General features: G+C 43.4%; 1 protein-coding gene across 1 annotated transcript in view; it reads right to left on the minus strand.

Annotated features, from left to right (window-relative positions):
• PPP6C (protein phosphatase 6 catalytic subunit) overlaps positions 1 to 20,655 on the minus strand; it is a 1,288,377-nt gene that overhangs the window by 667,594 nt on the left and 600,128 nt on the right. The window contains exon 3 of the mRNA XM_044058362.1: positions 8,515 to 8,580. Within this exon, the coding sequence (XP_043914297.1) occupies positions 8,515 to 8,580 (66 nt within the window). The remainder of the gene's footprint in view (positions 1 to 8,514; positions 8,581 to 20,655) is intronic.

A 20,655-nucleotide genomic window follows, 5' to 3' on the forward strand; every position in this document is an offset into this window, starting at 1 on the left:
TTAAGAAGCTCAAGGCAACCAGATTAGCTGATTTAAATGGAGCAAATGTTAGTGTCTCTAACACAAAATTAAACGGAAGTTTTTTCCCCCAAAGGGAACTTATCTGCCCAAAGCAGCAGTACAAGCTGACTGCCGATCCTCGTAAGCCACAGAGGTGCATGATCTTCTTCAAAAGTAAAGCTTTAAGGGACTTGGTGCCTAAACTTGTCTTTTAGTCAGCTCAGATCAAGCTGCCAGACAGTTTGGTCATATGGAAGATACCCCTCATGCTTTGGAAGCTGGCTAGCTGTTACATCCCTGGATGGATATAACCCATATAGCCAAGACTGCTGCAACTGTGATAAATATGATGAGCATCATGGGTGTCTCAAGCCTATCCAGAACTGAAAAAATGAGAGGTCCTGAGAAGGAAGTGGGAAAAGTGGTAATACACTGGAAAAAGGTACCAAACCCCACCCTAGGATGGCCTTAAAAAGGGAGAAGGGATAGTGTAAGGTAAATTTGTACTGAAACAGTGAAGTACTCCAACATCTAACACTGGCTAAATTCTTATGAAACAGTATTATGTTCTTCATATACATCAGTACAGCATTAATGCTGACTACTGTGACGATTCCCAGAACTCCATTACTGAGACTAGGACTGGATGAAGTAAACTGGAGCTCTGTAAAATGGCAGCAACAAATCCAGTCCTCACACTGGAAGCACTTGCTAGCCAGTTGTTTAGAAAATGCATGGGGAGGGGGGGAGGGGAGACGGTTGCCTCCAAAACAGACAGTGCAAAAAATACCTCTAAAGAAAACCTCAGCATTTGCGGCCCATTTGTCTTTTTCTCCATGATGGCAGTAACAAAATTTGATACAATGCACTCGTATCCAACAGGCTCTGATGGTTACCCATGGATGTCTACCCCTCTATATTCCATTACAAAAGAACCACAAATAATTTCTCATATTTATGGTGGGAAGCATCTACTGTGACAGCTTACCTCCTTGCCCACTTGGGCTGTCTACCGCAGCCTTGGTATTTACAAAGTGGCTGGCAGCAGTTACTGCACACTGCAAAACCAAGAACATTCGCATTTACCTTTATTTGGAGGCCTAATTGATTCAGGCACACTTATAGGAGGAAGACGACAGACGGCAGTACCTGCTTGAAAGGCATAACTGATTAACCGTCAGACTGGACTAATGTTCATTGATGCTACTGAAGCCACAATATCAATATAAAACAAACTGTATCATGCAGAGGGACGTTGGACCGAACTACAGAAATATGTGACAATCAGACGTTAAGAATACTGTTAACAGTTCTCCAAAAGTACTAGAAGGTGTATACTTATCACTTCTTTTTTGGAGGGCTGTTGAAATTTCTTAAAATTTCTTGGAAATACAATGCAGAAAAAAAGTTACATTCTTTGCAAAACTTAAATGAGCATCCCATAAATATTCCTGGCTACCTACCAGCAAGAGCAAAAAAAAGTTATGTATTCACCATAACATTCCATCTATGTTGTCCATTTTCATTCTTCCTCAACTGTTGGGTTCGGATCAGACTCTGCTGTTACTTCAACTCATGGTCACCAAAAAGCTTTCAAGCTCCTCCCTTACCCATAATGCACCAACTCCTAACATAACTCAGATCTTGTTTGCTGTTTGACAAAGTAGGAGGTACTACTATGAAACTTCTAAGAAAAGAAGCCATATCTGGAGCTCAAAATGATATACAGTGGTATCAATATAAACTCTCGTTCTTTCAGAAATCAATTGTGAAAAAGGGTTGGGGATTGCTGGGTGGGGAGGTAAGGAAGAATGAAAATGGACAACACAGAAGGAACGTTATGTTGAGTACACAACTTCTTTGTCTGATGTCAGCTTTCATTCCATCCTCAACTGTTGATACACAGTCCCCAGCTACTTAAATTCCCATGTGGACTTTAAGGAAGGATATTCCTGAGCACAGCTAAGCCGAAGGCTGTTCTTCCCCCGGAAACCAGATCCAGTTTGTAATGAATAATAAAGATATAAGGATTGTTCCAGGTTGCAGCTGCACTTACATCATCCATGAAAGCCCTTGACAGAAACATTGAAGTAGCAGCCATGGATCTAGTTGAATGGGATTTTAAAGGTCTTGGTAAGGATAGACCCAATTTGTTGTAGACAAATGATGTTTTATGTATGAAAAAAGCAATTCTGTGGACATCCAATAATTGCAACATATATTCATCTTTGCTCGTAAATTTCGCAGGTTAAAGGATTGGTTAATATTGGATTCTGACACCACCTTAGGAAGGAAAGAAGGATTAATAAGTAATGACACTCTATCCTCATGAAAAATCAAGTGGTGGTGGGGGTGGGGGGGGTGGGGGGTTAGACAATGCTTGAAATTCTGAAATCCTTCAAGTGGAGGTAATAGCTATTAGAAATACGTTTTCCAAGTCAGAAATTTAAGACAAGATTTTGCTGCTGTTTCAAAATGGTAATGAAATAAGGCCTACGGTACCATGTTTAAATCCCGTGGTGGAGTAGGGTCTTTTTAAGGGGGCCTCACCAGGAGGGTGCCTCTCAAAAAAGTCTTACAAAGCTTAGATGAAGCTAGTGAAGAATTTTCAAAACCAATAAGAAAGTTGGAAATTGCTGCTAAATTTATTTTACATTTGTTGACCGGGAGTGTCTGAGTGCGCTAAAGCCCTTTTTCAGCAGAGGCCCAGGGAGAAAAGCTCTAAGTGATACAAACAATTTACAATTCCACTGTAGTTTAAGAAAACATGCAGTAGTACATAATGGTTGAAAGACATAGGTCAAAGGGAAAAAGACAGCAGTACTGTGTTACAATTTTAAGATATAAATGTATAAGAAGTCTCATGATAAATTAGACAATTAATTAATACATGAACTGTACTGTATCAGTATCTTAGAAGGGATTTACAGATAAAGGGATGGGAAAGAAAGTGAAGAGATAGTTGAAAAAAAGGGGGAGGGGTTAGTGAAGAGAGAGGTGAAAAAAGGGGGGTAGATTAAAAAGGGTGGAGTATGATTATGAGAGGTACACGTACAGAGAGAAGAGAAAGACAGTTAGTTTGTATGAGAAATGTATTCAGGGAGGCTGGGAACAGTGACAGGTCCAGTGTCTCAAAGTACTCTTTTGTGGCCATTTTAAATTGTTTAGGATGTGTAAGAGATTGACTTCAAGTGGGAGTTTGTTTCAAGCTACAGAGGGGTTGTAGCTATACATGTTATACCCAGATTTAGATGTGGGTTAACAGATGCGTAATAGATTATGGGTCAAGCTCCTGAGGTGCCTTGTAGGAGAGTAGTGAGAAATGAGACAGCTTAGAGCTGGACAGTAGGCTGGCTGGTAAAGAATGGAGTGAATGGTTTGGAGCTGGGAGAAAAGAAGCTGGTGAGATAGTTCGAGCCAATTTAAGTGTTTTAAGGAGAGAATGGTGGGATTTATAGGTTTGGTGGGCTGCAAACCTCGCTATCTTGTGATAGGCTGATTCAAGGTTTGCAAGTAGAGTTAAGATTTGTAAATATTTGGGAGCAGTAAGTTAGGGAAGGTAGAAGATAGGCATGTGCGAGAGCGATCCTAGCCTCAGCAGTGAAAATTTTTTTCTCTGTTCAGAAGTGCTAGTTTCTGATGGGTTTTTCTGATACAATTTATGTGAAAGTCGAGTTTTAGCTGATCAATAGTGACGACAAGGAGTTTTGTGCTGGTGTCAGCTTCGATAGGGGTATTGTTAAGGGACATTATGGAGAAGGAAGATTTGATGTGATTAACTGTTTTGTGGATAAAGTAACAGTTTTTGTTTGTTTCTGAAGTGAGGATGAGCTGATTATTAGAGCCATGTCTCGACTGCATTGAAGGATGACTGGGTGGCTGTTAGAAGTTCAGATGGAAAGTTGGCAATGGTGATGACTGTACAGTCATCAGCATACTGGACTATGGAAGACTGTGGGCAAGAATATTAGAGTAAGTTGGTGAAGATATTAAAAAGTAGTGGTCCAAGAATGGATCCTTGGGGAACACCCATTCTTAGAGAAAGGGGGGTAGACAGATCAGAGTGCCATCTCACTGACTGAAGTTTGTCAGTGAGATGGCTGGAGAACCATGCAACTGTATCTGGGGAGAAGTTGAGGTCAGAAAGTTTGTGCGGAAGCAGAGGGTGAGAAACTGTGTCAAAGGTCTTTGATAGATCATGGAATAAGCAAGAGATAAGTTCATGATCATCTGTGGCTAAAGAAATAGTGTTGAGGAAGTACAGTAGAGCTGTAGAGGTACTATGTTTAGGTCGGAAACCATGCTGTGCAGGAGTGAACAATTGTTCCTGTATGAGATATTGCATAACTTGTTTATGTGTAAATTTCTGCAAGACTTTAGATAAAGGGGAGAGGATAGCAGTAGGTCTGAAATTGGAGATTTCAGAGGAGTTACCTCCTTTGTGTACGGGTAGTGTATAGAAATGTTTCCAGATTGATGGAACTTTGGATTTGGAGATGGAGCAACTGATTATGATCGATACAGGCAGAGCAAGAGTGTGTGCTGCTATCTGGAGAAAATATGAAGGGATGTCAGCAGATACAGAGCATGGTTTTAACTTGAAAAGTAGTTTTGATGTAGGTAGTGGGAACTGAGTTAAGGGATAAAGTGTTTTCTGAGTTGGTAGATGGAGAAGGTACAGAGCAGTTAGGAGCAGTGTTGTTTAAGGAGTTGGGGCTGAATAGTTTGTATATTGATTCTATAAAATAGGTGTTAAAGGTGTTGTCTGTTTCTACAGGTGATTTGTCTGGACATGGACTGGGTGGCGTAGGGCTGCCAGAGTGTAGGATTTGGTTTATAGCATTCCGGAATTTTTTTGAAGCAGATTTTAGAGTTGGGGGATTGTTGAAGAAATCTTTATCTTTGCTAATGAGCTTTTTGACTGATTCCTAAGTTCTTTATACATTTGCAAGTAGGCAGGGAGTTTTAGCTTGCACCCATGTTTTCCATGCCCTATCTCTGGTTTTGATAAGGGTGCAAGTGATTATAGATAGCCATATAGTGAATATAGATATTAGCTTTAATCTGTACATTCCAGAGGAATGCTGTGTTGAAAGCTTGGACTGCTTCATCAAGTGTGAGCTGTGTGGGGAAGTTTCAAATGACTCTAGAGTAGGGTATTAAATGTTTCAGGGTTTAAGTTACAGAGTTTACAACAGGTGATGAATCTGTGTGATTTAGAGAGATGAGTATACCTGAGCACTTTAACTGGCACTTAGGGAGTCAGGAAGAGTTACAGGGCTATGGTATTTGGAGGGATTTGAAACAAGTATCCAATTGATTAGGGTGGTGGAAGAGTGAGAGTTATTAGTATGGGTTGGTTGAGAGATAAACTGTGTAAAGCCATATAGATTTATATGAAGTGGAGAGTTTGGATTACAAAGAGTTTGCCAATTTATGTTTAAATCCCCAAGGAGGATGGTTTCATTACAGAAGTTTTAGGAGAGATACGAGAGTATGAACAAACCTTTTCCATTTACTTATATAAAGTTTTCTTGTCAAAGCCTTATGAGAAGATAAAAGTAAATGCTGGACAGAGGAAGACCGCATTGGTTGTCTGGCTATTAAAGCAACTGGAAAAACCATGCTGTTGGCTTGAGGTCTGAGATATCCAGAGGAGTCATACATGTTAGGTGAAACAGGTCGTCTGGAATCAAATGCAGACTACAAAGCTGACAAAGTAGATTAGGCCATAGGAAGGGGAACCAAATCTATCGAGGCCAGTAAGGTGCAAGGAGGATGACTTTGATCTTTAACCTGGCAGCTTTCTGCATAAATTTGGAATCAGGAGTTGGGGGATAGGCAGAGAGGAGACCGGGTAGCCAATCGTGGAACAGAGCTTCCCTTGGTGATTCTCCCAGTGGGGAATCAGGACAAAGAAGCTGCTGCACTTGTTTAGGGGAGATGCAAAAAGATCGCAGCAAGGTTTGCCCCATTGACAAAATCACTTCTGTCACTTCCATGTTGATACACCAACCGTGAAGTAGTAGAATGGACCTGCTTAATTTGTCTAATATCACACAGGATTTCCCCAGAATGTGCATTGCTCTCAAAGTGGTTGGCAGAGATTGCCCGCTGCCACACTCTGAAGGCTTCTCGACAAGGGATATGACCTGGCTCCCTGTTATGTACCACACTACTGGCATGTTGTCTGCCCACACTGCAATTGTCCCAAAAGGGCGAGTCTCTTGAAAAGCCTGTAATGCTAAGTGTACCACTCATTTCCAGGACACTGAAAGGCATACTGGCCTCTTCGGGGATCAAGTGCCTTGGATTGTCTTCCTCAGGAAGTGACAACCTTCCACTCAATAATCCTAGAAGCACCCATAGTCACTACAGCCTTGGGCTGAGGGGAAATGAAGAGGCGGGCCTTACAAAATTTAATCAGAATGAATCTACCATTAAAGGTAGCTTTTGCATGCCTAAGTGATTCTTATTTGGGCTGACATGTTGATAAAGATTCAACCACTGTGTTGCTAATGTCCATTGAAGAATTTTCTTATGAAATCTTGCTACAGGAATTAAAATTATGGCCGCTGACACTGAGTCCAAAGCCTGAAGAATCAAACGGGCTGAAATTGTGGTACTGTGAAGTATTTTTCTGACCAGGAACTTCACAGTCTGCACTCAAAAGAGGAAGAAGTGGTGTCAAAAACAGCGCTGAAAACCACTCCTATGAATTCTATCATTTGAGCTGGTTGCACCTGAGTTTTGTTGTAACTTATGGTTATCCCCAGAAGGAAGGAAGTCTGGAGTACCTGATCTCTCGCTCTTACTAGTAGATGCTTGGCTGGGGCGGTTATAAGCCAGTCATCTAAGTATAGAAACACAGAGAATCCCTGCAGTCTCAAGTGAGCTGCTACCACTGCCATGCATCTGATGAACACCCGGGAAGGGGGGGGGGCTGAGGTAAGGTCAAAGGGCAGTGCTCTGAACTAATGGTGACTGGCTCCTAGCCAGAAGCTTAAACACCTTCTGGATTGTCTGTACACGTTTACATGATAGTACACATACTGAAGCTTTATCAAGCACATCCATTCCTCCTTGCCTAGAAAAGGTAGAATGGATTTAACAGTGACCATCTGAAACTGTGTGTGTCGAACTGCTTTATTCAGTTTACCGAGATCCAGAATTGAGCTCCATTCCCAGTTTTATTTGAGGCTAAAATGAATTTTGAGCAAGTTAATGATTCTATCTAGTCTGGTGGAACCTCTTGGATGACTCTCTTTCTAGTAGCTTTTGTACTTAAGGTGCTCCAACTGGGTGGAACATCGGGAATTTTGCATACAAGTGGAGGTGGTAGGAAAAAGGGAATTATATAACCTCTGGAAATAATCCTCTGCACTTGTGCATCTCTTGTTAAATCTAACCAGGCTCTCCGGTACAAGAATAAACCCCACCACCTCCAGCAATGGATAATCGGGCAAGTTCCTTCTTTGTGGCTGGCAGCATGACCATAGCATCTATGGACACTCCCGTGCTTCAGTATTCCCTACCAGCTGGTGTAGCAAAAATACAATCTGGTCTCTTGGGGATTTGCTCAACTATCAGGCTCCTTCCATGCCTGCCTAGAGACCAAATCAATGAGCTCATTGGCGAGCAGAGTAACCCAAGAGGTAGACGGGCCAGCTCCAAAGGCTTACAGGCATACGTATTCCTCTGGGGAAAGGTTATAGGAGGACCAACCACTCTTCTGCTTAAGGATCTCAAAAATGTCTCCAAATGAGACATCTTCAGTTGGTGATCTTGGGGACCCTTCTTCATCGAATTAAGTATCTTCGGTGACTGACTCCTGAGGGGAGTCCAATTACCTTCTCTTGCACTTCCTCTTCCTAGAAACTTCCTTGGTGGGATGTTCCCATGATGTATCGGAAAACATTGCCAAATCCTGCTGGGTGTCCTGGATACTTTGAGCTAGCTGTCCCTGTGGTGTACAATGAAGTGGCTCATATATTTTATTTTGGAAAGAGTTAACCAAAAAAAAAAAGAGGGAATTATACCAACAATGGTAATAAACAGTTACACAGCCATGTAGACTACAGAAAAGTAGGAAAGGGAAGAAAGCCTACCAACAATGGTAAGCATAAATACACAATAAAAGTGTGTAAAATATGGGGAGGTACTAGAAAAAGGTCAGAAATTAGAAGAATGAAGTAAATAAAGTACTTAAAGTAATACAAAAAGTTACAAAATGTTTTAAATTTACTTCCCATACTAAGGCACTCAACAGCTAAAAGAGACCACATCAAAACACAAAAAGCAGCAAATGAGATCTGAGGTACGTTAGGGGCTGGTGCATTATGGGTAAGGGAGGAGTCTGAGAGCTTTCTGGTGGCCATGAGCTGAAGTAAAGGCAGAGTTGGATCCGAACCCAACAGTTGAGGACAGAATGAAAACTATCATCATCAGATTGTGAATTACTGCATGTTGCTGACAGCATCAGTAAATAAAACACACTTTTTTAAATGTACATACCATAAAGATGTAGTTTGTGTCAGGAACCTGGCCTCCTGTTCTGAAAAGTTCACCTAAATCATAAAACTGCAAAAGAAACAATTTTAGAATTGTAACATTTCTACGGCAAGGTAGCAATAAGCAGCATTACATATTTCAAGAAAAGAATTAGGAAATATAAACTTCCAGAAATTAAAGAACATTAACCACCAGTAATTCATTTTTGTATTTCTTCAATTTTAACCATTTCATTCTGTAAATACCAGATTTCTCATAGAACTTTGCTTGCTGCATTATTATAACAGAAGCTCCCTTACTCTCATAAGTTCTTCCATCTCCTTCTTTCAGTTTTTCCCAGTTAGGGGTCGCCACAGCGGATCACTTGTCTGCTCATGATTAGCAGTGGAGTTTTACAGTGTCGAGTTGCCAGCCCGGCGCCCAACCTTCCACAGAAGGGACACACATGCACTCACGCCTAGGGCCAATTTAGAGTGTCCAATCCACCTACAGCATGTCATTGGGATGTGGGAGGAAACTGGAGTACCCAGAGGAAACCCACGCAACCACAGGGAGGACATGCAGACTCCGCACAGAAGGCACCCTAGCCAAGGATCGAACCGGAGAGCCTCTTGCTCTGAGGCGGCAACTCTAACCGCTGCACCACCGCGCATCCTGATCTAAAAAGTACACAGACTGTGGGAATTACATCTCAAACAGGTCTAGCCACTAATGCATGTTCATGCCCTAAATTGCTGATAAAATATAAATCCACTTCATCCACTTAAGGAGCAATAAAGAACTGCAGCATTAATGCAGCTTTACCAAGTCAGGAACAGATCACACTAAACACTGTGCACAGCTCTGGATGTAATGCAAGGAAAACGACATCAGGCTGCTGAAAGCAGACAAGAGGAAAGCACCACAAAGCTGCATGGGATAGACAGGAAAGGCTTTGACCAGCGACCTCAGTATGAGCAACAAGAGATGGTAAAGACAGTATTTCTCTGATATAATCTTACACAGAAGTATGAAAGGAACATCTTGAACAGGTCAAACAGCTGAAGAGGAAGTAAAGGAAAAGACTGCAGGGACAAACTACTCTTATGACTTCCAAAAGTATTTCACAGAGAATGCTGATCGATGGACTGTGCTACCAAAGTGTAAGAGGAAATTCCAATGAAATATTTCAAATGGTATAGAATGTGTAGAAAGGCTAAGGAGACAAAAAGAAAGGAACTGGCAGCATACAGAATGCTGGGGGGAGACGACCCTGTGTGGCTGCAGCTGCTTCGCCTCCATAGAGGAATGTGCATTCTTTTAAATCAGAAAGAAAAGGCAAAATCGGGTACAAAAACTGAAGGTATGCTAACTTACACTGCTGATATACTCCTGGAAATTTGATCACTTAGTCTGCTGTGTTGTGTGTTGTTAGTGAGGCCTGTAAGACCTAATACACTCCAGGAACTAAACGAATTGGGAATCGTATTACAACACTGCCGTAAGTGCTTTGGTGGAGAAAACATATCCCCCACCACTCAGAGGATGCATATTAAAAGAAGGATGTAACAGAACAAGGAAACATGGTTCTAGGGCTGGTATAACTGCAAGACTTAAAGCCAACCCCCACAAGTCTGCACTTCCAAACATGCTACTAGCAAATGTTTGGTCTCTGGATAACGAGATGGATCACTTAAGGTTGGAACTCTCCACATAAGAGTAAACTGTTTGCTTGTATTCACTAGATGTGACTTGAACACTAACATTAATGACAGTGCAGTCCATGTGGAAAGGATGACTATTTAAAGCAGACAGAAACCAGGGCCTCAGTGGTAAAGCCAGAGGAGGGGGAGTCTATTTATATAAACAACTGGCACAACTACTGCAAACTAGTTAAGACCCACTGCTCACAGAACATTGAGTTTATGTCGTTAAAATGTAGACCCTTCTACCTGCCAAGGGGAGTTTAGTGGTGTCAGCACTACAGCTGTATACATCCCTCCAAATGCTAATACCAAAGAGGTACTGGCTACACTTTACCAGTTCATAAATGATACCCACAACAAGAATCCAGAATTTGTTTACATATTAGCAAGTGACTTCAACAAAGCCAACCTGAAATAAGTACTACCCAGATTTTACCACCATGTGGAATTTGCAACAAGGGGGGAGAACATACTCGACACGGTCTTCCACAGTTAAGTAAGCTTACAAGGCAATGCCCCATCGGCACCTGGGTAGTTCAAATTACCTGGCCATTATGCGAGTCCCTGCATACAAACCACTGCTAAACAGAAGCAAGCTATCTAAGAAACTAGTAAAGGTATGGCTGGAGGGTGCAGACTCCACTACAGAACTGCTTCAAAAGCACAAACTGGGATGTTTTCAAGGAGGCGACTACAGTAAACCACCAAGTAGACCTTGAGAAATACATGGAGTCGGTGGTGATGGCCTACATCACAAAATGTGTGGATTATGTCAGACACTAAAAGCATCACCACACAGACAAACCAGAAACCATGGCTGACAAGCAGGGTATATGAGCTCCTGAAATCAAAGAATGCCACATACAAAGCACATAAAGATGGACTCAGGGTGGCCAGCGCTAATCTCAACAAGGGGATAAAAGAGGCAAAACGTGAGTATGGCCAGAGAATACAGGGTCACTCCAATGACAACCGATAGCTGTGGCAGGGTATACAAGCTATGACAGACTACAGGCCTGTTTCTTCAAAACCTGACAACATTGATTTCCTGAATGAACTGAACTACTTCAGTAGATTTGATGAGGGGAGCAACACTGTGGCAACTAAACCCCCCATCAAACAAAATAAGGAAGTATTCTGCTTTAACCCAGTGAAAGTCTCAAATCTGCTAAGCAGAGTAAATCCCAGAAAAGCAGCTGGCCCTGACAACATTCAAGGTAGAGTACTCAGAGAGCGCTCTGCTCAACAGTCAACATTACTTGCAGACATTTTCAACACATCTCTGAGCCAGGGCCACGTACCAAAGTGCTTCAAAAATACTACTATAATACCCTTACCAAAGAAATCGCAGTCAAACAGTTGTTCTGTTGACGGTGATGAAATGTTTTGAATGGCTGATCAAGGACCACCTATCTGCAAACCTACCAGCATCATTAGACCCGCTTCAATTTGTCTACAGGTCCAACTGCTCTGCAACAGATGCATCTCATTTGCTCTTCATGAATCCTTGGCACATCGTGACAACAAAAACTGTTATGTAATGACGCTATTTATAGACTTTAGCCCCACCTTTAATACGGTCATCCTTCAACACCCGAGAAGCTTGTCCAGCTGGGCGTCAACACCTATTTATGCAACTGGATCCTGGACTTTCTTATTGATAGACCCCATAAAGTAAGTGTGGGCAACACCACCTCAAACAGCCTAACACTAAGCACAGGAATCCCTCAAGGATGTGTCCTGAGCCCTCTGCTGTTTACCTTAAGTCATAATTGCATTGCCAAACATAATTCAAGCAAGATAATCAAATGTTTGCAGATGACACCACTGTAGTGGGTCTTATCAGGAGTGGAGATGAGACTGCGTACAGACATGAGCTGAACCACCTCATTAAGCTGGTGCGATATAAATAACCTGTCCCTAAACGTGAATAAAACCAAGGAGTTATAGACTTCAGAAAGAATCAGGACTCATCAACCCAGTGATAACTAAAGGGGAAACAGTGGAAAGAGTAAGTAGCACCAAGTGTGTGAGTGTGTGTGTGTGTGTGTGTGTGTGTGTGTGTGTGTGTGTGTGTGTGTGTGTGTGTGTGTGTGTATTTCTGAGGACTTGGCATGGTCAACAAATACTAACCATATTGTGAAGAAAGCAGATCAATGCCTGCACTTCTTGTGGAAGTTGAGGGAAGCTAGTCTCCCCTCCTCTGTCCTCAAAACCTTCTACAGGGGTACCACTGAAAGCACCATGACTAGTAATCTCACAGTCTAGTTCGGGAACTGCAAAACCTGGGATCGAAAGGCCCTACAAAAGGTGGCGAAGTTAGCAGAGAAGATCACTGGATCCCACTTCCAGCTCTGCAGGCCCTATACAAAACACAATGTATAGGCAGAGCAAGAAAAATAATCGAAGACAACACACACCATGCACATGGACTGTTCTGCTTATCTTCAGGAAGACAATACCACAGTATGCACTGTAAGGCTTCCATGTTTAGTAGGAGCTTCTTTCCATATGCTAGACTGTTGAACTCTACAACATATCAACAGCTGGTGACCAGAACAATCAGCAGTACAGCTATCTTCTTGCGCAATACCTACATCAAGCTGCTTTAAAAGAGCAATCAGCAGTAAAAAGAAGCTATGTACCTACTATAACGTTCCATGTTAGTTGTCTTCATCTTCCTTCTTGCTGTTTGGGTTCGGAGCCGATCCTCAGCTCCGACTCCGCCATCTTCTATAGCTACAGAGCTGTTGACTGGCTCGAGGCTACCCCTTATCCCAGCATGCCCAGTGTCAGCTACCCAGATCTCATTTGTGATAGCGCACACTAGACACAAGTAGAGTAACCAGTTCCTGAAAAACTGGTTGTCCAATACACCTAAACAAGGAAAGAGTTACAAATTACCTGGCATGTGAAGTAATAAAAGATGCTCAGCCAGTGAAAACAAAAGGGAACTCATCACAATCCTCTAGGAAGAGGAAAGGAGGGAGGGACGCAAGAAGGAAGGCGAGATGAAGACAACTAACATGGAACATTATGGTAGGTACATAACTTCTTTATGTTAAGTTGTCCATCTCGCCTTCGTTCTTGCTGTTTGGGACAGCGTCCCTAGCACCTAAAATCCCGGGTGGCTCATTGGAACAAACTCTTCAGAACAGTGGAACCAAAGGAAGCTCTGCTCTGGGAGACCATATCTACCTTGTAATGAGAGATAAAAGTGTGGGGGTTTGCCCAAGTGGCAGCTGCACAGATTGAGTCTATGGGCAACCTAGACTGAAAAGCTACAGATGTGGCTAATGCTCTAGTGGAATGACCTTTTGGTTTAGCTGGTAGCTCTTTATTTTGTAACTGATAAATAAAGGCAATAGTATCAGATAACCATCTGGATAAGGTCACTTTAGAAACTGGAAGGCCTTGCTTGCTGAAAGCATAAGAAAGAAATAACTGGTCTGACTTTCTTAGTTCCTTAGTTCTATGGAGGTAAAAATGCAGTTGTTTGTGTATATCCAATTGGTGGAGCGTCTATTCTGCCTTGTTGCTGTGATTAGGAAAGAAAACTGGGAGATCTATGGATTGATTTAAATTGTTCTCTGAGCAGACTTTACGAATAAAGGATGAATTGGTCCTCAGAGAAACTCTGTCCTTGTGAAACACCAGGTAAGGAGGACGAACACACAGTGCTTGAAGTTCTGAGACATGTCTAGCTGAAGTGATAGCAACCAGAAAAAGTGTCTGCCAAGAAAGAAATTTTAAAGAGCATGATGCTGCCAGTTCAAAGTTAGACAAAATTAAGGAGGCTAAAACTAAACTGAGATCCCAAGGAGGGGGAGGATCTCTAACTGGGGGTCTAAGAAGGGGTGTTCCTTTCATAAAGGCCTTGCCCAGCTTATGGGACATTATGCTAGAATTAAACATACCGATATGAAAATTAGAAATGGCAGCTAGTTGTACTCTAATGGTAGCGGAAGCAGCACCAGACTGAAAAAGCTGTGCTAGAAATTCAAGAATTTCATAGACTGGGGCTGAGAAAGGATCCATATTTCTAGATTCTGCCCAGTAAGAAAACCGTTTCCATTTACTAGCATACGTTTTCCTCGTAGTAGACTTATGTGAGGAAACAATAATATCACGGACTGCTGGGGAGATATTGGCCAGCCTAGCTAATGCTGGAAGTGGAGTAACCAAGCTGTGAGCTGGAGAGTTTGAAGGGATTGGTGTAACCCGCCTGATTGGTGAATCAGAAGATCTGGAACTGGGTCCAGAATCCACGGTTGATCCAGAAGGTGGAGGTGTAGGAACGGGAACATATTTGTCGAGGCCAGTATGGGGCAATGAGGATCATTTTGCAACCCAACGATTTTGCTTTCTGTACGAGTCTTGGAATTAAGGCAAAAGGGGGAAAAGCGTAAAGGAGTCCCTGATGCCAATCGTGGACTAGAGCATCTCTGGGTATATGACCTGGAAGAGGAAGTAGGGAGAAGTAGCTGCTGCATTTGTTGTTGAGAGGAGTGGCAAATAGGTCGCAGCAAGGCTGTCCCCATTTGAGGAAGATAACATCCACAACTTCCTGATTCAGAGACATTGTGAGGCATGAGGATAGCTCTGCTGAGCCTGTCCGCTATAACGTTGGATTTCCCAGGGATGTGCGTTGCTGTCAGAAAACGTTTGGAGGAAATCGCCCAGTGCCACAGTCTGAGTGCTTCTCGACACAAGGGGTAAGACCTGGTCCCGCCCTGTTTCTTGATGTACCACACCACTGACATGTTGTCCGTTTGGATTGCAATGGTCCCGGAAAGAAGTGAGTCTTGAAGGGCTTGCAACGCTAGTAGAACCACTCTCATTTCTAGGACATTGACATGCAGATGGTACTCGTGAGGTTGCCAAGTGCCTTGGACTGTTCTGCCTAAATAATGCCCCCCCCCCCTATCAGGGAGGCGTCCGTGGTCAACGTGGCTACCAGAGAGGGTTGAATGAAAGGTCAGCTCTGAATTACTAGTGGGGAGACTATCCACCAAGAAAGGTGCCTTTTGCATGTTTCTGTGATCAGGATCATGTGAGACACGGGTAGTACCTGGAAAGACCACTGGGTGAAAAGAAGCCACTGAAGGATTCTCATGTGGAAACGCACTAATGGGACAAGAAGAATGGCAGCTGCCATGGAGCCTAGAGCTTGGAGGACATGTCTGACTTGAGCCCTTTTGCTCTGCATTAGAATTAACACTTGCTGATGAATAGTGGGAACTCTTTCCTGTGGTAATCTTGCAAACATTTCTTGTGTGTTTAGTTCTGCTCCTATGTATGTGATAGACTGACAGGGCAACAAGGCAGATTTTTCAAAATTTACTGTAATGCCTAGTTGAGTGCATGATGTGATTGTATAATTCCGTGCCTCTAAGAGTTGACACCTGGTGGTAGCAGTCAGGAGTCAGTCGTCTAGATAGGGAAACACCTAGAATCCTTGACGCCTCAGGTGAGCCATGACTACTGCCATACACTTGGTGAACACCCTGGGGACTGAGGTGAGACCACAGGGCAGAGCTCTGAACTGGTAATGACTGGCCCCTACCTGGAAGCGAAGAAATCACCTGGAGCATCTGTCCATCTTTATATGATAGTACCCGTCCTGAAGATCTATCGAGCACATCCAATTGTCCTGACCCAGAAAAGGTTGTTCAATCTGCTGAGATCCAGTATTGGTCTCCAGTCCCATGTCTTTTTTGGTAGTAAAAAGAATCTTGAGCAAGTTCCGGATCCTAGTTGGTCTGCGGGGACTTCTTGAATGGCTCTTTTTTCTAGCAGTTTTGAAACTTCTGTGACTGCTTGATCCCTTAGATTGGGTGGGACATCTGGGATGGGCTTTTTTGATTCTATGGGGGATTGATGGAAGGGAATTTTGTAACCTCCGGATATGATGGATAGTACCCATCTGTCACTTGTTATATTTTGCCAGGCTTTTGGGTACAGCGAAAGTCTTCCCCTGACTGCCTCCAGAGGTGAGCAGTCGGGCAACCCTTCAGGGACGCTGGAAAGGTTTGGCAAAGAAGGTTTCTCTGTCACCCTGGTTTTGCGGTCCCCCTCTGCCACGAGGGTGGCGTCTGTTATTGTTGTTTCCCCCTCTGCCCCTGGGGGGGGGGATATCACCACGTGCGTCAGGCAAGGGTCCCTGGAATTTTCGGAAACACATCTTTCCGCTCTTCTGACCCTTGGGATAAGGACTGGAAGGAGTGGAAAAACGGACTCCCACGGCAGAGAGAGTCTTGCCTTCCTGCTCACACCTGGTCAACGTGTCTTTCACCTGAGGCCCAAAGAGAAAGGAGCCATCAAAGGGAGCATTGGTGAGGGACGCTCGAAAGGGTTTTGCAAACTGACACATACGCATCCAAGCATGTCTCCTGAGAGCCACACCTGTCCCTGCGGCTCTGCTCGCTCCATTGGCTGCATAGGAAATCAGCCTCATGGAGGAGAGTTGACTATGGAATTAAGAGTCGCAAGCTGAGAAGCTACTTTGGCTGGTGCTCCCTCAGCTGTAGGATCTTGAAAGGTATTCTCCAAGCTCTTTCAGGAGATCCCTTTGAAGACGTGTAAAATGGCATAGATAATTCAGGGACCTCATTGAAAAGGTCGCTGAAGCATACATTCGCTTTCCATATCTGTCCATCGTCCGAGACGCTCTTTTCGGAGGATGAACAGATGAAAAAGTTTCTGCTCTTTCTTGGTGGCTGCTGCTACCACCATGGCATCAACGGCCACACCTTTGGAGAGGAATTGCTTGTCCTGGGGGGCTGTAATAAATTTGTTTGGTCTCCTCGGAGTAGGTTCCACAGAATCTGGAGCTGACCAAGCCTTTAGAGCCACTACAGACAAGAGTGGATTGAAAGGAGGAGATACCCAGGAGGTGGAAGGTCGGGAAAGTAATGTTTTGTACACTTACCATAAATGTAGATGTTTGAGTGTATTCACTGTTGCAGTCATTACGTTTGGGTAATCTGCTGGCAGGTTGCCCTCAGTCGGCCTGAATTCCAAAGTCTTAACCTGGACTGCAACAGTGAATACACTTGAACATCTACATTTATGTTAAGCGTACACAACTGTACTATTTTCTTCGTGTTTCTCTGTTGCAGTCATTACATTTGGGTAGAATCCCAAAGCTATGGTTGGGAGGCTGGAGATAAACAGCATTAGGTGAGGCTATAAGGCTCTGCAGCACTGCAGTGGCAAAGCCTGCCCTGGATTTAGAGAGGCAAATGGTAATGCTTTGTAAAGGTGTGAACAGAACTCCAAGTAGCAGCCTCTAGAATGTCCTTGGTTGGTATTCCTCTGAGAAAGGCTGCTGAAGTAGCTGCAGCTCTGGTGGAGTGAGACCTAATGCCCTTGGGCACAGGTTTGCCATACTTTGAAAATGTCTGCTTTGAAATTGCCTTTCCTTCTGATCCTGCAGCATATGACACTAGTAATTGCTCAGTTTTTCTTAGAGCTTTAGTCCTGCTCAAGTAGAATCTTAGCTGTCTGTGTACGTCCAAGGAATGCAGAATTCTCTCCCCTTTGTTCTGTGGATTTGTATAAAAAGTTGGCAGATGAATTGTTTGGTTAAGAGACACACTGGAAACGACCTTAGGTATAAAAGTAGGATTTGTCCTCAGACACCCTGTCTGGGTAAAATATGACAAAAGGCTCTACAGCCATGAGGGCCTGTAGCGCTGAAACTCTTCTTGCTGAAGTAATTGCTAGTAGCAGAGCTGTCTTCCATGATAAGAACTTTATATCAGCGGTAGCAGCTGGTTCAAATGGAGGCAGGGTGAGCTTTTCCAACACATAATTGAGGTCGTATGCAGGTAATGGTGATCTTCTAGGAGGCCTTAAAATTTTGGCTCCTCTAAGATACTGCTTTAGTAAAGGATGAGAAAAGATTGGTGGCTCTGCATTGTAATGAGCTGAAATGGCAGAGGCATGGATTTTGATTGATGAGAAAGATAGGCCTTTGTCAAGCATCTCAGTTAAGTATTGTAATATCTGTGGAATATGTGGATCTGGCTGTATCAGTTCCTTGTGCTTGATTCCAAGCACAGAATCTCTTCTATTTGTCAGCATAAGATTTTCTTGTACTAGGCCTTCTGGCTTCCAAAATGACATCCATCACAGCTTTACTGAACGGTGTCGTTTGTATGATTACAGGATTAGCCATGCTGCCAGGTTCAGATTCTGTAGTTGATTGTGCAGGATCGGATTGTTTTGCTGGGACAGTAGTTGTGGTTTTTGAGGCAAAGTCCAAGCTGGGTATTGAGACAAGTTTCTTAGGATTGGGTACCAGTATTGACGGGGCCAGTCCGGGGCAATTAATATCATCTTTGGCTTCTCTTGTCTGACTTTTAGGAGGACCTTGGGTAGAAGAGGCAGAGGAGGAATGGCGTAAACTGATAGGGTTTTTCCTACTGAAGGATAGGGCGTCCACTCTCCATGCTTGTCTGTGATAATTCCTTGTACAGAATCTTTTCAGTTGATAATTTTGATGAGAGGCAAATAGATCTATGTCTGTGCTCCCCCATTTCTCTGTTATCATGCTGAAGACTTGTGGATTTAGTTTCCACTCATGAGGATCCATAAGGTTTCTGCTTAAATTGTCTGCCAGAGTGTTTTGTTTTCCTGGCAGGAATTGAGTTTGAAGATGTATTTGGTAGGTCAAAGCTCTGTCCCACAGTGCCATGGCTAATCTGCAAAGGGGGTATGAGTGTGTGCCCCCTTGCTTGCTTATATACCACATGACTGTGGTGTTGTCCATCTTTATCAGTAGTTGCCCTGGATGAAGTAAGTCCTTGAAGGCTGTTAGGGCATTTTGAACAGCTAGAATCTCTTTCTGGTTGATATGTAGATGCATTTGATTTGGTGCCCATATGCCCTGAATGCATCTTCCTGCCATGTGGGCCCCCCAGGCATAATCTGATGCGTCTGTTATTAAGGTTTGGCTAGCAGGCGGTAGAGTGAAGGGCCGTCCCATGTTTTGGTGACAGGCCTTTGCCCACCATAGAAACTCCTGTTGCAGGCAGGGAATGAGAGGAATCATTGTTTCCAGACTGTGTGAATGTTGACTCCATAAACTTTTTAGGTACCATTGAAGTTTCCTCACATGCAGTCTTGCATATGGAATTAGTAGGATGCCACGAAGCCCAAAGCAGTCAGTCGCCTTTGTTTGTCTGGCGTGAGATAAGCCATCTGGGCAGTTGTATTCAAGCTTGCATCTAGGAATGTTATCTTTTGAGTGGGTACCAGTTGTGATTTCTTTTCGTTTATTGTGTACCCTAGGCATGTTAGAAGCCTTTTCACAAACACCAGGTGTCATAGAAGACTGTCCTTGTTCTCTGCTTGAATGAGACTGTCGTCCAAGTAAGGATATATTTGCATACTTCTTTGTCTGCAAAATGCAATTACTGGTGCCAGGCACTTTGTAAAGACCCTGGGCGCAGTAGATAAGCCAAAGGGCAGTGCAGAGAATTGGTAATGCATTAAGCCAGCCTTGAATCTAAGGTATCTTCTGCACGACTGTCTTATTGGGACATGCAGGTATGCCTCTTTTAGGTCTAATGTCACCAGCCAAGCATTCTTGCCCAGCATGGGCAGAAGCTGCTGCAAAGTGAACATTTTGAATTTTGGAATGTCCAGGTATGTGTTCAAAATCGATAAATCCAGAATTGGCGGCCAGGCCTTGTCCTTTCTAGGTACCAAGAACAATCTTGAGTAAAAACCTTGTCCTTTTTCCTGTTCTGGTACTGTCTGAATGGCCCCCATATCCATGAGGGACATAACCTGTTTCTGTGCCTCTGCCCATTGATTTTTTGGCAGATCTGGCCAACCATTTGTTATTGGCAGAGTATGGAAATGGAATCTGTATCCCTGTGATATGACGTTTAGTACCCACTTGTCCTGGGTTATTAACTTCCAATTTTGAGCAAAAAGTGCTAATTTTCCCCCTATGGGTGCTGCCAAAAGATAAGTGCTTGGTGTTGGCAGAGGGAGTCATTGGGATTGCTTTCTGTTGGTTTGCGCTTTATCACTTCCAGACTTGGAGGTGGATGCGCCCCATTGCTTTCACCTGTATGAGTCTTCAGCCTGGTACCTGGAACCCTTAGGGCATCTGGATTTGCCCCCTTGAGCGCTGTCTGACACAGGAAAGGACCAATTTTTTGTAGGCCAGTGTCTACTGAATCTTGGTGGCTGCTCTTGTAAGAAATCTTTAACAGTTTGCATAGACTTAGCTTTGTCTTCCATTTTCTTTAAAACCTCTTCTGCCTTAATACCAAACAGAGAATCATGCTGTAAAGGTGCATCTAGCAATTTAGCTTTAACATGGTCAGGCAAACTTTGTTCCTTTAACCAGGCATGCCTCCTAATCACAGATCCAGTAACTGCGGCCCTGCAGGACTCTTAAGGAATCAAAACCACATTGCAAAGTATGCTTTCCAACTTG

This window comes from Protopterus annectens, chromosome 16.part0 (genome assembly GCF_019279795.1).
Source record: "Protopterus annectens isolate FY-2018-M chromosome 16.part0, PAN1.0, whole genome shotgun sequence".
NCBI lineage: Eukaryota > Metazoa > Chordata > Ceratodontiformes > Protopteridae > Protopterus > Protopterus annectens.